We start from the raw sequence: 13,708 nt of genomic DNA on the forward strand, positions 1-13,708 counted from the left end.
GACAGTGTGTTTGACAGTGACTGTGTGTGAGAGCGAGAGAGTGAATGTGCGAATGTGTGTGTGTGACAGAGAGAGAGAGAGTGAGATTGTCTCCTCTGTCCCCTGCCCCCCCTCCAGCCACTCAGCGATTCTCCTCTCTCCCCTGCTCCCCTCCAGCCACCCAGTGATTCTCTTCTCTCCCCTGCCTCCCATATCCAGCCACCCAGCGATTCTCCTCTCTCCCCTGCCCCCCCCTCCAGGCACCCAGCGATTCTCCTCTGTCCCCTGGCCCCCCCTGTAGCCACCCAGTGATTCGCCTCTCTCCCCTGCCCCCCTCCAGGAACCCACCGAGTCTCTGTCTCCTGAGTCCCGCCTTCTGACGTCACTTCCTCTTTCCGCGAGGGCAGGACTCTGAGGGAATGAACTGGAAGGGAAGGCTACAGACGGGCAGGACTTTCAAAGGAGCGACAGAGACTCGGTTGGTGCCTGGGAGGGGGCAGGGGAGAGAGGAGAATTGCTGGGTGGCAATGATGGACCGGGCAGGCGGGTTGGGCGTTTTTTTTTTACAGACCATTGATTGGTTCCTCGTTCTTGTGACGTTGCGGGACAGTGATAGCCAATGAAACGCTGAGTTACAGACTTACGAACCCTACGCTGCCACAGTGCCATGGAGTCAGCTTCAGAACGTTGGAGGTGCTTTTTATTATATAGGATTTTATGAACGTATTGTACATCAGCGATGTGTATGAAGCAACGGGGTGATATGTACAGAGCACCAGTTGCAGCAAGACATAATTGGAGGGGTGGTATTTAGAAGCCAATTAAAACTGAAAACAGTCAAATTGCATGGAGGGAGGACAATCTGTACAAAGCAGCAGTTGCAACCCACTGAAGGAGTAAGGGGTATCATTTCTTTATTCTTGCAGTGATCATCTAATCATTTAGGACACTTTTTTGTGGCTTATTCATTAATAATCGAAAATCACAACACAGCCTCACACCGGCTATGTAAATATCATGTAGGACACACCCACCTCTAGAAATTCTAGTTATTCTAATGAGTTTTGATTAGATGGAGAAAAAAGCGTGTCGTCACCCAGCCAGCCCAACACAGCAGGCTATAAGGCGTAGGCTCGGCGTGCCATCATATAGCTTCAAAAAAACTCCATCAATTACTGTTAATTCAATCCACTCAAATACTTTATTTAAACTCTTCTCATTAACTAACAATTGTTTGTGTCTCCACAATTCTGTAGATCAGTTACTTATATACTCCTGATACAATTATAAAGTTCTATTCAATGAGATCAAACAGGGAACACGGCTAGAAACCCACCGAAATGAGCAGAACACTACAGGGGGCACTGCAGTGGATTTCACAAATTGCTCCCAGGTGCCTAGCTCCCTTACCTTCTGTGCTGAGCCCCCCAAAACCCACTCCCACTCTTGTTGCATAATAAAGGCAACTTTTGTATTATTTTGGACTTCTGCAGTCTTTATTGTGGTCTGCTCAAGATTTCTTTCAGTTTGGATCCTGCAGACCACCTGCCCACTTGTTTTTGAGGGCTCTGTGTTCAAAATCCTCCACTCTTGTTGCAAAATAAAGGCGTTTTTGTATTATTTTAGACTTCTGTGATCTGCTCACCATTTCCTTTGCAGACTGCCTGCTTTCTTGTTTTTTGGGACCAAAATGCAAAGTGACATTGAAAACGTATACTTGATGTGCAAATAACACAAACTGCCTCAGATTTGGCACTTTTGCAGTTTCCAGGCATTTGCACTTTTTGTTTGTTTATGCTTATTAGACTTGATTAATCAATTGCCTTTTGCTAATCACATGAAGGGGCATAATCGAACGGAAACGTCTATCTCCATGGGCGTTTATCTCCAAGAACGGGTCCGTGAAGGGGCGGACCGAACTGTATTTTCGCAAAAAAATAGACGTCCATGTTTTATTCGACAATTTGTGAGCTGGGCGTTTTTGTTTTTCAGCGATAACGGAAAATGAAAGCGCCCAGCTCAAAAACGAATAACTCCAAGACATTTATTCATGGGAGGGGCCAGGATTCGTAGTGCACTGGTCCCCCTCACATGCCAAGACACCAACCGGGCACCCTAGGGGGCACTTCTACAAAAACCAAAAAAAAAGGTAAAAGAGCTCCCAGGTGCATAGCACCCTTCCCTTGTGTGTTGAGCCCCCCAAATCCCCCTCAAAACCCACTGCCCACAAGTCTACACCATTACTATAGCCCTAAGGGGTGAAGGGGGGCACCTACATGTGGGTACAGTGGGTTTGGGGGGGGGCGGTTTGGAGGGCTCCCATTTACCAGCACAAGTGTAACAGGTGGGGGGGGGGATGGGCCTGGGTCCACCTGCCTGAAGTCCACTGCACCCCCTAATAACTGCTCCAGTGACCTGCATACTGCTGCCAGGGAGGTGGGTATGACATTTGAGGGTGAAAATAAAAAGTTGTGAAACGGCATATTTTGTGGTGGGAGGGGGTTTGTGACCACTGGGGGAGTCAGGGGAGGTCATCCCCGATTCCCTCCAGTGGTCATTTGGTCATTTAGGGCACTTATTGGGGCCTTATTCGTGGAAAAACAGGGCCCAGGAAAAGTGCCCTAAATTCTCGCTACAAACGCATATTTTTTTCCCATTATCGGCGAAAGGCGCCCATCTCTGATCGGCCGATAGCCACGCCCCAGTTCCGGCTTCACCACACCTTCGACACGCCCCCATCAACTTTGTCCGCATCCGCGACGGAGTGCAGTTGAAAACGTCCAAATTCGGCTTTCGATTATACCGCTTTATTCGTTTTTGTGAGATAAACGTCTATCTCCCGATTTGGGTCACAATATAGGCGTTTTTCTATTTCGATTATAAGCAGGACAGTGGTTTTTCACACAAAGCACTCTTTTGTGAAGCCACTTTAATATACGAGGCCCTAAGACTGAGAACCATGAATACAAAACCAAGGGGCCCTTTTACTAAACAGCGTTAAGTGCCTACGTGCACCCAATGCACAGCAATTCAGAGTTACCGCCTGGCTACCGCGTAGCCCGTGCAGTAATTTCATTTTTTATGCGCACCCACTATGCACACCGGAAAATGTTTTTATTTTCTGGTGCACGGGTGGTAATTGGCATTTTACGCACGCAGACCATTACCACCCGGTTACCTTACTGCTAGATCAATGGCTGGCGGTAAGATCTCAGACCCAAAATGCACGCGTTGCAATTTTCATTTTGCTTCACGTCCATTTTCAGCAAAAATTTTAAAAAGGCATTTTTTTACAGGTGCTCTGAAAAATGATTCTGCGCGTGGCCCAAAACACACGTCTGCACTACTGCAGGCCATTTTTCAGTGTGCCTTAGTAAAGGGTCCCCAAGTCTGGTTATTAAGGACTCAATTCATGAAGACTTCTTTTCACCATTTTGAATCTACAGGAAAAAGCTTAATAAATGAGGCTGTAAATACATTTTTGAAAACCCTTCTCATGGCACTCATCCTCTGAGACATTACACAGTAGCATAGTATAAAGGAGGGTTTTTTTTAAAACATATACTTATCTTCTACTAGTAAAAAAGGCCCGTTTCTGGAACGAATGAAACGGGCGCTAGCAAGGTTTTCCTGGGAGTGTGTATGTTTGAGAGAGAGAGCCAGAGTGAATGTGCGGGTGTGTGACAGAGTGAGACTGTCTGTGTGACAGTGTGTGTGTGAGAATGAGAGTGTGTGACAGGGCCCCCTCCCCTGTTCCTAATGCCCCTCACCCCGTTCCCTCCCCTCCTTTTCCTCCTCCTTCCCACACTTTGGGTTCCTTAAGGCTTTCAAAAGTCTATGTACCCTCGTGGCCCTAACGCCCAGTATCCGGATACCCCACCGCTTTCCTCCTCACCCCTCCCCCAAGATGTAATACTTTCACGTCCTTCATTTCTTTTAAAAAGCGTCCTATCTACCCTGTGTACAAATGCCCGGCATTCGGATTGTGTTCCTCTCCTAAATTTTCATTTCTTTCATTCATTCAGAACTTGCCCCCCCCCCCCCTGAACACTTTTGGTTCCTTCAGTCTTTTAAAACTCTCCTATGTGCTAATGGCCAGCATTGAGATTGTTTTCCTGTCCCAGGTTTGCATGTCTTTCAGTCATTCACAACTCCCCCCCCCCCCCCCTTCTCCAGTTTAACACTTTCGTTTCCTTCAGTCTTTTAAAACTCTCCTATCTACCCTGTGTCCTAATGGCCAGCATTCAGATTGTTTTCCTTTCCCAAATGTTCATGTCTTTCAGTCGTTCAGAACTCCCCCCTCCCTCCATTTAACACTTTCGGTTCCTTCAGTCTTTTAAAAGTCTCCTATCAAACCTGTGTCCTAATGGCCAGCACTCAGATTGTTTTGCTTTGCCAAATTGTCTGTCACTGATGTCAATGAGGTCAGTGCGTGCCTGCCTAGCAGACTACTTCCGGCAGGCATGGTCCCAGGCACATCCTGTTGGAGGTGAGAATTATTATATAGGATTTTTCTAGCTTCCAGAATTTCATGGAGCTTGTCTTCAATTTCTTTGAAGGCATATGATTTAAAGGTCTTTGAATAACGTAGTGCTGTTTTGATGTCAGTTCACTTGGACACATAAAGGTCAACAAGCAAGTTATAGGTAATATCTTTATTAGATTTACTCAACACATTTGCAATTAGCTTTTGAGAGCTTTGTACCCTTCACCTTTATCATGCAACCTATAATCTACTTATATGTTCCTTAGCTCATTCTATGTTGACTTGATGAAAGCAGCCTGGCTCTCAAACTCAAATCACAAATGCATTAAATAGCATATCAACACCTACAATTTGTTGACATTTATCTCTGCATATTATGGCTTCTCATTTAAATCATGAACTAAAGAACCTTTTCTTTGTAGCACAAAAATGTGTAAATGTGCAGCACTACATACCCTTCTCTTGCTGTCTGCTACAACTTTGAATCTTTGGTTTCCAGCTCAAGGCAGTCACATTTTTCAGACACTCAGACCTTTGCACTCTGTGTACTTTCTGACTTTTAACCATGTACTGATAAAACCTTTTTATATAGTACAATCTAGCTATTGTGGTAAGGGAAGGTGTGCAGCAGGAATGCTAGGTTAATTGCATATCACAATTACGTAGGCGGTCTTGTGATCCTGACCATGAAAAGAAGTGAAAGAGGCAGGGCCGGCGTTAGGGGTGGGCAAACAGGGCAATTTCCCTGGGCCCCCATGTCTCTGAGGGCCCCAAACCTGCTTTAAGTTGAAGGAGGGCCAATCTGCAAGCAAGTTTTGGGGCCCCCTCAAGTCTAGCACTGGCCCTGGAAAGAGGGCTGCATGAAGCCAGTAACAATTTCTTTCATTGTAAAAGACCTGAATTTCGAGTACCTCCCTGACCCTCTTCCTCCAATATCATCCAACCACCTTACCCAGATTCTGGAAGGTTGCCAGTTCCATTCGCAGAATTGGGTGAGGATTTTGCAAAACCCGCGATGAAAAAAAAAATGCAGATGTGGGTTGTGATTTTTTTTGTGCTGCTCTACTATTGTTCGGTGACCCCACGGCCCCGCCTCCAACAGCGCTGATTGGTTTGTTGGGGGAGGCAGCCTGAGCCTGCACTGAGTGATGTCACTGGCCAAATCACCTCACTACTGGTGAGCCCTCCAATTGCGAGGCGACTTGGCCAGTGACATCACTCAGTGCAGGCAGGCACAGACAGAGAGGAGAGGGGGGGGGGGGGGGATGCATTGCAGAAAGACTCGAGCAGCAGCGCATATGGAGGAGTGAGGACTCGGCATATAGACAAGCAGGCTGGGAGATAGATGGAAGGAAGTATGGGCAGGCGGCGCACCCCTGCTGGCTCCTCACCGAACCCCGGGCCACTATTTTTGTTGCTGGTTTTGGTATTGGTTTTTACGCCACCCGGAAACCCTACAGTGTTTTGCCCTTTTTTTTTATTTTTTGACAGCATGCAGCCCTCAGTGACTGAGCTCCACAGTGTTCTAACCCCTGTGCTGTTCTCATGAGTGTGTGGGAGTTTGAGTACCATGTGGCTTATCCTCACTTAAAGTCACACAGTTAGTTTCAGAAAAATACAGATGTTCTTGATGCAGCATCAGCAACAGATGTTCACAGAAGGCTATTTGGGTGGAATTTATGCCACTGCACCAGATCCTAGAACAGCAACTTTCACTTGGTTTTGGGGGGGGGGGGGGGGGGGGCAAGAATGCTAAAGATTTCTACATAGGAAATACATACTAGCTGAATCCCTCACCTCATTCATACACACACAGATTGACAAAGTAAAGGACCGCAAATTGAAATCAAGAAAGAGAAACCCCAGAAGCTACACTATAGGACTCCTTCCAACAACTTCAGGGAGCACAAGCAGCTTCTTAAAGGGACATTTTTACCATTTTGCGCTTAAACAGCGAGTGGTTGTGGTGGTGGTGTTTTTCTAGATTTTATTATTGAGGAATTCAATTTTTCTGATTAGTTTAGTGCTGATATTCCTTTTTCACTTTTGTCAGTCTAAGGTCTTATTTCTATGTCTGTCTCGACATAGTTTTCTCTTTTTTTTCCCTCTGTCCACTCATTACTGGAGAAAGACACAGTAATGTGGGGGGCAAGGGGAGAAGGAATAGATAAAGGTAGGCGTTGGGCGCTAAGAGGAGAGAAAAGGGGCACTTGGGGAAGACAAAGCCATAGCGGAGAGATTAAATTAATTCTTTGCTTCGGTCTTCACCGAGGAAGATTTGGGAGAGATAACGGTGCCAGAAATGGTATTCAAAGCTGAAGAGTCAGAAAAACTGAATGAAATCTCTATGAACCTGTAAGATGTAATGGTGCAATTTGACAAATTGAAGAGTAGCAAATCACCTAGACCAGATGGTATTCATCCCAGAGTACCGATAGAATTGAAAAATGAACTTGCAGAACTATTGTTAGTAATATGTAACTTATCGTTAAATATTAAGCATGGTACCGGAAGATTGGAGGGTGGCCAATGTAATGTCAATTTTTTAAAAGGTTACAGAGGTGATCCGGGAAATTATAGACCGGTGAGCCTGATGTCGGTGCTGGGCAAAATGGTAGAGACTATTATAAAGAACAAAATTACAGAGCATATTCAAAAGCATGGATTAATGAGACAATGCCAATATGGATTTAGTGAAGGGAAGTCTTGCCTCACGAATCTATTACATTTCTTTGAAGGGGTGAACAAACATGTGGATAAAGGTGAGCCTGTCAAAATTGTGTATCTGGATTTTCAAAAAGCATCTGACAAAGTACCTCATGAAAGATTTCAGAGGAAATTTGAGAGTCATGGGATAGTAGGGAGTGTTCTATTGTGGATTATATACTGGTTAAAAGATAGAAAACAGAGAGTAGGATTAAATGGTCAGTATTCTCAATGGAGAAGGGTAGATAGTGGGGTTCCCCAGGGGTCTGTGCTGGGACCACTGCTTTTTAATATATTTATAAATAATCTAGAGATGGGAGTAACTAGTGAGGTCATTAAATTTGCTGATGACACAAAGTTATTCAAAGTTGTTAAATCGCAAGAGGATTGTGAAAAATTACAAGAGGACCTTACGAGACTCGGAGACTGGGCATCCACATGGCAGATAAGGTTTAATGTTAGCAAGTGCAAAGTGATGCATGTAGGAAAGAGGAACCTGGACTATAGCTGTGTAATGCAAGGCTCCACATTAGGAGACACCAACCAGGAAAGGGATCTAGGCATCATCGTTGATGATGAGTTGAACCTCTGCTCAATGTGCAGTGGTGGCAAAGAAAGCAAATAGAATGTTAAGTATTATTACTACTACTACTTATCGTTTCTATAGCGCTACTAGATGTACGCAGCACTGTACACTTGAACATGAAGAGACAGTCCCTGCTCGACAGAGCTTACAATCTAATTAGGATGAACAGGACAAACGAGATAAGGGAATATTAAAGAGAGGATGATAAAATAAGGGTTCTGAACAAGTGAATAAGGGTTATTGAGAAAGGAATGGAAAACAAAAATGAGGACATTATAATGCCTTTGTATCGCTCCATGGTGCGACTGAACCTTGAATATTGTGTACAATTATGGTCACCACATCTCAAAAAAGGTAAAGTGGAATTAGAAAAGGTACAGATAAGGGCAATAAAAATGATAAAGGGGATGGGACGACTTCGCTTTGAGGAAAGGCTAAAGGGGCTAGGGCTCTTCAGCTTGGAGAAAAGACAGCTGAGGGGAGATATGATAGAGGTATTTAAAATACTGAGTGGAGTGGAACGGCTAGACTTGAATTGCTTGTTTACTCTTTCCAAAAGTACTAGGACTAGGGGACATGCAATGAAACTACAAAGCAGTAAATTTAAAACAAATCAGGGAAAACATTTCTTCACTCAACATGGTTATCAATAGAAATCAAACAAAATAAAACATGGAAAAGAAAATAAGATGATACCTTTTTTACTGGACATAACTTAATACATTTCTTGATTAGCTTTCGAAGGTTGCCCTTCTTCGTCAGATCGGAAATAAGCAAATGTGCTAGCTGACAGTGTATATAAGTGAAAACATTCAAGCAATACTATGACAGTCTGACAGGGTAGGAGGGTGGGGGTGGGTAGGAGGTATGCATTTGTCTTCTTAAACTGAAACAGCTTACCTTGGTTTTAGTTGCTCAATAAAGTGCATGCATGTTTCTTCAGCCTTTCAAGCTTAATACAATTACTCATAGTAGATGACGGCAGAAAAAGACCTGCACGGTCCATCCAGTCTGCCCAACAAGATAAATTCATATTTGCTACTTTTTATTTGTACATGTCCTCTTCAGGGCACAGTCCGTGTAAGTCTGGCCAGCACTATCCCCGCCTCCCAACTACCAGTCCCACCTCCCACCACCAGCTCTGGCACAGACCGTATAAGTCTGGCCAGCACTATCCCCGCCTCCCAACTACCAGTCCCACCTCCCACCACCAGCTCTGGCACAGACCGTATAAGTCTGCCCAGCACTATCCCCGCCTCCCACCACCGGCTCTGGCACAGACCGTATAAGTCTGCCCAGCACTATCCCCGCCTCCCAACCACTAGCCCCGCCTCCCACCACCAGCTCTGCATTTGAAAATATAGAAAGTCAGCACTGCAGACCAGGCATTCATGGATGCCAGATTTTAAGGAAGTAATAGTTTCTACAAAAAGGATGGGCAGGGATGTGTTCTTTCTTTGTAAATGTCACATGATTTTCAGTGTTGTGCGGCTAGTTCCATTTAACAAACACAGTAACAGTTTAGAAACAAGGAAAAATGATGGCAGTAAAAACATTTATTAGGGCTATACCTTTGTGTTTGCAAATTATCATATTATTCATTTCATTAATGCTATGTTAAGTGATGATATTTTGCAAGGTCACCAAACTAGAACCTTTTTCAACTTGCTTCATTTTTCCACTGCAGCCGGAATGAACGGTGAAACTCCTTGCTGGTGCATTTATTTTCTTTTTAAAGAAAAATGACCATTGGTTACATTTATTTTTTAGATTGATTTATTTGGCATGTTTCACAACAGGTGAATGTCGCAGCTAGATTGATCTGCCAAGCATACAAATGTGAAAAAGCAGCTCCGTTGTAGAGACATTGCATTGCCTTCCTAATGAAGCACAGACACTGTGTCTTTGCCATTCACATTGATTCTGTCATTTTCTTCCTCTGGGAAAGGTCTTCCTTCAAATGGTCAGTTAAAGCTAAATCACCTATCTGTTGATGGTATTAGATACAAATGTGTCCATTGTCTAACGATCCCTTACCAAGCTGCAAATATTTGGAAAGTTTTACCAACAGAAATTAGGCTGGAAACAATGAAATATTTAAGAATAGCGTAAACACTTTTCTATTTAAGCAGTATTTAAATTATTACATTTTTTTTAACTAAGTGGTTATGTATACTTCTGGATATGTTTGTTCCTAGCATCTAACTTGAGCTGAATATATTATTGTGATCCACATTAAACCTTAGAGGTAAATGCAGAATATAAATGGAACTCTAATGTAATAGATCAAACAAGGGCTTATTCAGCCCTCAGTCTTTCCTTCCATACATATGAGAGACAGGTGTGATATGGATACAGGATGTTCAAATATTTGAAAGGTATTAATTTACCAACATACCCTGGAAGATGGTAGCACTAGAGGATATGAATTGAGGTTGGGGGTGGGGGATGACTCAGGAATAATGTCAGGAAGTACTTTTTCACAGAGAGGGAGGTAGATACCAGGAATGCCTTCCCCTCCCATGGGAGGTGGTGGACATAAAAACGGTAACAAAATTAAAAAATGTGTGGTAAAAACACGAATCCTGTATAGCAGGTGTAGAACCAAACAAGTTTAGGGGTGATTAGATGGCAACACCAGTAATTGGGAAGCAAAACCAGTAATGGGAAGACTTCTACGGTCTGTGCCCTGATCGTGGCTTGACAGATTCAGCTGCTATAACTGTAGAATAAGACCAATGCCGGGTAAACCTCTACGGTCTGTGCCCTGAAAATGGCAAGGACAAATCAAAATCAAGTGTGGAGGAGTTGCCTAGTGGTTAGTACAACGGACTTTGATCCTGGGGAACTGGGCTCGATTCCCACTGCAGCTCCTTATTTTTTAAGTCAATATGCTAAAGGTTAACAAAATGAACTGGTTGACAATTAGATGAGAACAGAAACCTTGATATGTATACTGCAAGACAGTGGATATAAGACTTTAAATTCCTGAAAAGCATTATTAATGCAGATGTTGCAGAACAAGGGGATCATGAGGTGCTGAGGGAGTAAATGGAGAAGAATAAATCGGTGATTATATTTTTTTCACTGGAAGTGTGGTGCATATATACTCCGAGAACGGGCATAAGTAAATAAGTAATGCCACACTGGGAAAAGACCAAGGGTCCATCGAGCCCAGCATCCTATCCATGACAGCGGCCAATCCAGGCCAAGGGCACCTGGCAAGCTTCCCAAACATACAAACATTCTATACATGTTATTCCTGGAATTGTGGATTTTTCCCAAGTCCATTTAGTAGTGGTTTATGGACTTGTCCTTTAGGCACCGGTCTAACCCCTTTTTAAACACTGTCAAGCTAACCGGCAACGAATTCCAGAGTTTAATTACGCGTTGGGTGAAGAAAAATTTTCTCTGATGTTTTAAATTTACTACACTGTAGTTTCATCGCATGCCCCCTAGTCCTAGTATTTTTGGAAAGCGTGAACAGACGCTTCACATCCACCTCTTCCACTCATTATTTTATATACCTCTATCATGTCTCCTCTCAGCCGTCTCTTCTCCAAGCTGAAAAGCCCTAGCCTCCTTAGTCTTTCTTCATAGGGAAGTCGTCCCATCCCCGCTATCATTTTAGTTGCCCTTCGCTGCACCTTTTCCAGTTCCACTATATCTTTCTTGAGATGCGGCAACCAGAATTGAACACAATACTTAAGTGCGGTCGCACCATGGAGCGATACAATGGCATTATAACATCCTCACACCTGTTTTCCATACCTTTCCTAATAATACCCAACATTCTATTCGCTTTCCTAGCCGCAGCAGCACACTGAGCAGAAGGTTTCAGTGTATTATCGACGACGACACCCAGATCCCTTTCTTGGTCAGTAACTCCTAACGTGGAACCTTGCATGACGTAGCTATAATTCGGGTTCTTTTTTCCCACATGCATCACCTTGCACTTGCTCACATTAAACGTCATCTGCCATTTGGCAGCCCAGTCTCCCAGTCTCGTAAGGTCCTTCTGTAATTTTTCACAATTCTGTCGCTTGTTAACGACTTTGAATAAATTTGTGTCAGCAAATTTAATTACCTCGCTAGTTACTCCCATCTCTAAATCATTTATAAATATATTAAAAAGCAGCGGCCCTAGCACAGACCCCTGAGGAACCCCACTAACTACCCTTCTCCATTGTGAATACTGCCCATTTAACCCCACTCTCTGTTTCCTATCCTTCAACCAGTTTTTAATCCACAATAGGACTTTTCCTCCTATCCCATGACCCTCCAATTTCCTCTGTAGCCTTTCATGAGGTACCTTGTCAAACGCCTTTTGAAAATCCAGATACACAATATCAACCGGCTCCCCTTTGTCCACGTTTGTTTACTCCTTCAAAGAATTGAAGTAAATTGGTCAGGCAAGATTTCCCCACACAAAAGCCGTGCTGATTCGGTCTCAGTAATCCATGTCCTCGGATGTGCTCTGTAAATTTGTTTTTAATATTAGCCTCTACCATTTTCCCCGGCACCGACGTCAGACTCACCAGTCTATAATTTCCCGGATCTCCCCTGGAACCTTTTTTAAAAATGGGTGTTACATTAGCCACCCTCCAATCTTCCGGTACCACGCTCGATTTTAAGGATAAATTGCATAGCACTAGCAGTAGCTCCGCAAGTGGCAGCTAAAGTAGTACATTGTTCAAGAGCACAGGACAGAGGATCATGGGATTGCTAAAAGTAGAGACAGCAGAAAACATGACCTAGACATATAATTAAAATCATTATAGTGCCATACTTGCCTGGCTCAACATAGTAACATAGTAGATGACGGCAGAAAAAGACCTGCACGGTCCATCCAGTCTGCCCAACAAGACAAACATATGTGTAAACCTTACCTTGATTTGTACCTGCCTTGTTTAGGGCACAGACCGTACAAGTCTGCGCAGCAGTACTTCCCGCCTCCCAACCACCAGTCCCACCTCCGGCCCAGACCGTACAAGTCTGCCCTCCACCATTCTCGCCTTCCAACCACCAACCCCTCTTCCCTCCACCTGCTCCGCCACCCAATTTCGGCTAAGCTTCTGAGGATCCATTCCTTCTGCACAGGATTCCTTTATGCATATCCCATGCATGTTTGAATTCCGTTACCGTTTTCATCTCCACCACCACCCGCGGGAGGGCATTCCAAGCATCCACCACCCTCTCCATGAAAAAATACTTCCTGACATCTTTCCTGAGGCTGCCCCCCTTCAACCTCATTTCATGTCCTCTCGTTCTACCGCCTTCCCATCTCCGGAAAAGATTTGTTTGCGGATTAATACCTTTCAAATATTTGAACATCTGTATCATATCACCCCTGTTCCTCCTTTCCTCCAGGGTATACATGTTCAGGTCAGCAAGTCTCTCCTCCTACGTCTTGGAACGCAAATCCCGTACCATTCTCTTAGCTTTTCTTTGCACCGCTTCCATTTTTTTTAACATCCTTCGCAAGGTACGGCCTCCAAAACTGAACACAATACTCCAGGTGGGGCCTGACCAACGACTTGTACAGGGGCATCAACACTTCCTTTCTTCTGCTGATGGATATTGGGGGGCTGCTAGGATGTATGGCAAAGGTGATGACATGAAATGTGTGTGCGTGGGCGGGGGGGGGGAGAGGGGGGCAGGGTTCAGAGAGAAATAGCTAGGTAGTTGTGAGTGAAAAATGAAAGTAACACTGATAACTTCTCTTGGTATTAAAACATCAATTATGGTGAATCTGGGAACCTCCAAACTGATGCCACAGAAGATTCAGAAGCAACTCCACCTTCTACTTTCATTATTACTTTAATTTTAGTATGCTGAATATTTGTTCAGGATATTATTTTTTAGGGTTAGCCAAGCTAATGTATGAGATATTTTAAAGTTTATTTTGAATGTTATTTCCTAGGGTTGGCCTAATTTCTTTTATATATTCC

The 13,708-nt window shown here is 44.0% G+C and overlaps 1 protein-coding gene across 2 annotated transcripts in view; it reads right to left on the reverse strand.

Moving 5' to 3' along the window:
- The window catches only part of LOC115477775 (dihydrofolate reductase-like), a 38,248-nt gene extending 29,110 nt beyond the window's left edge, over positions 1-9,138 (reverse strand). The window contains exons 1-2 of one of the 2 annotated variants that reach the window (XM_030214850.1): positions 9,102-9,138; positions 8,658-8,724 (exon numbers count right to left, since the gene is read on the reverse strand). In XM_030214850.1, the coding sequence (XP_030070710.1) occupies positions 8,658-8,686 (29 nt within the window). In that variant the 5' untranslated portion in view covers positions 8,687-8,724; positions 9,102-9,138. Of the gene's footprint in view, positions 1-4,920; positions 4,957-8,657; positions 8,725-9,101 lie in introns of those variants that run through there. The other variant, XM_030214851.1, reaches the window with a different exon arrangement.
- Positions 9,139-13,708: the final 4,570 nt, after the last annotated feature.

This window comes from Microcaecilia unicolor, chromosome 9, assembly GCF_901765095.1.
Source record: "Microcaecilia unicolor chromosome 9, aMicUni1.1, whole genome shotgun sequence".
NCBI lineage: Eukaryota > Metazoa > Chordata > Amphibia > Gymnophiona > Siphonopidae > Microcaecilia > Microcaecilia unicolor.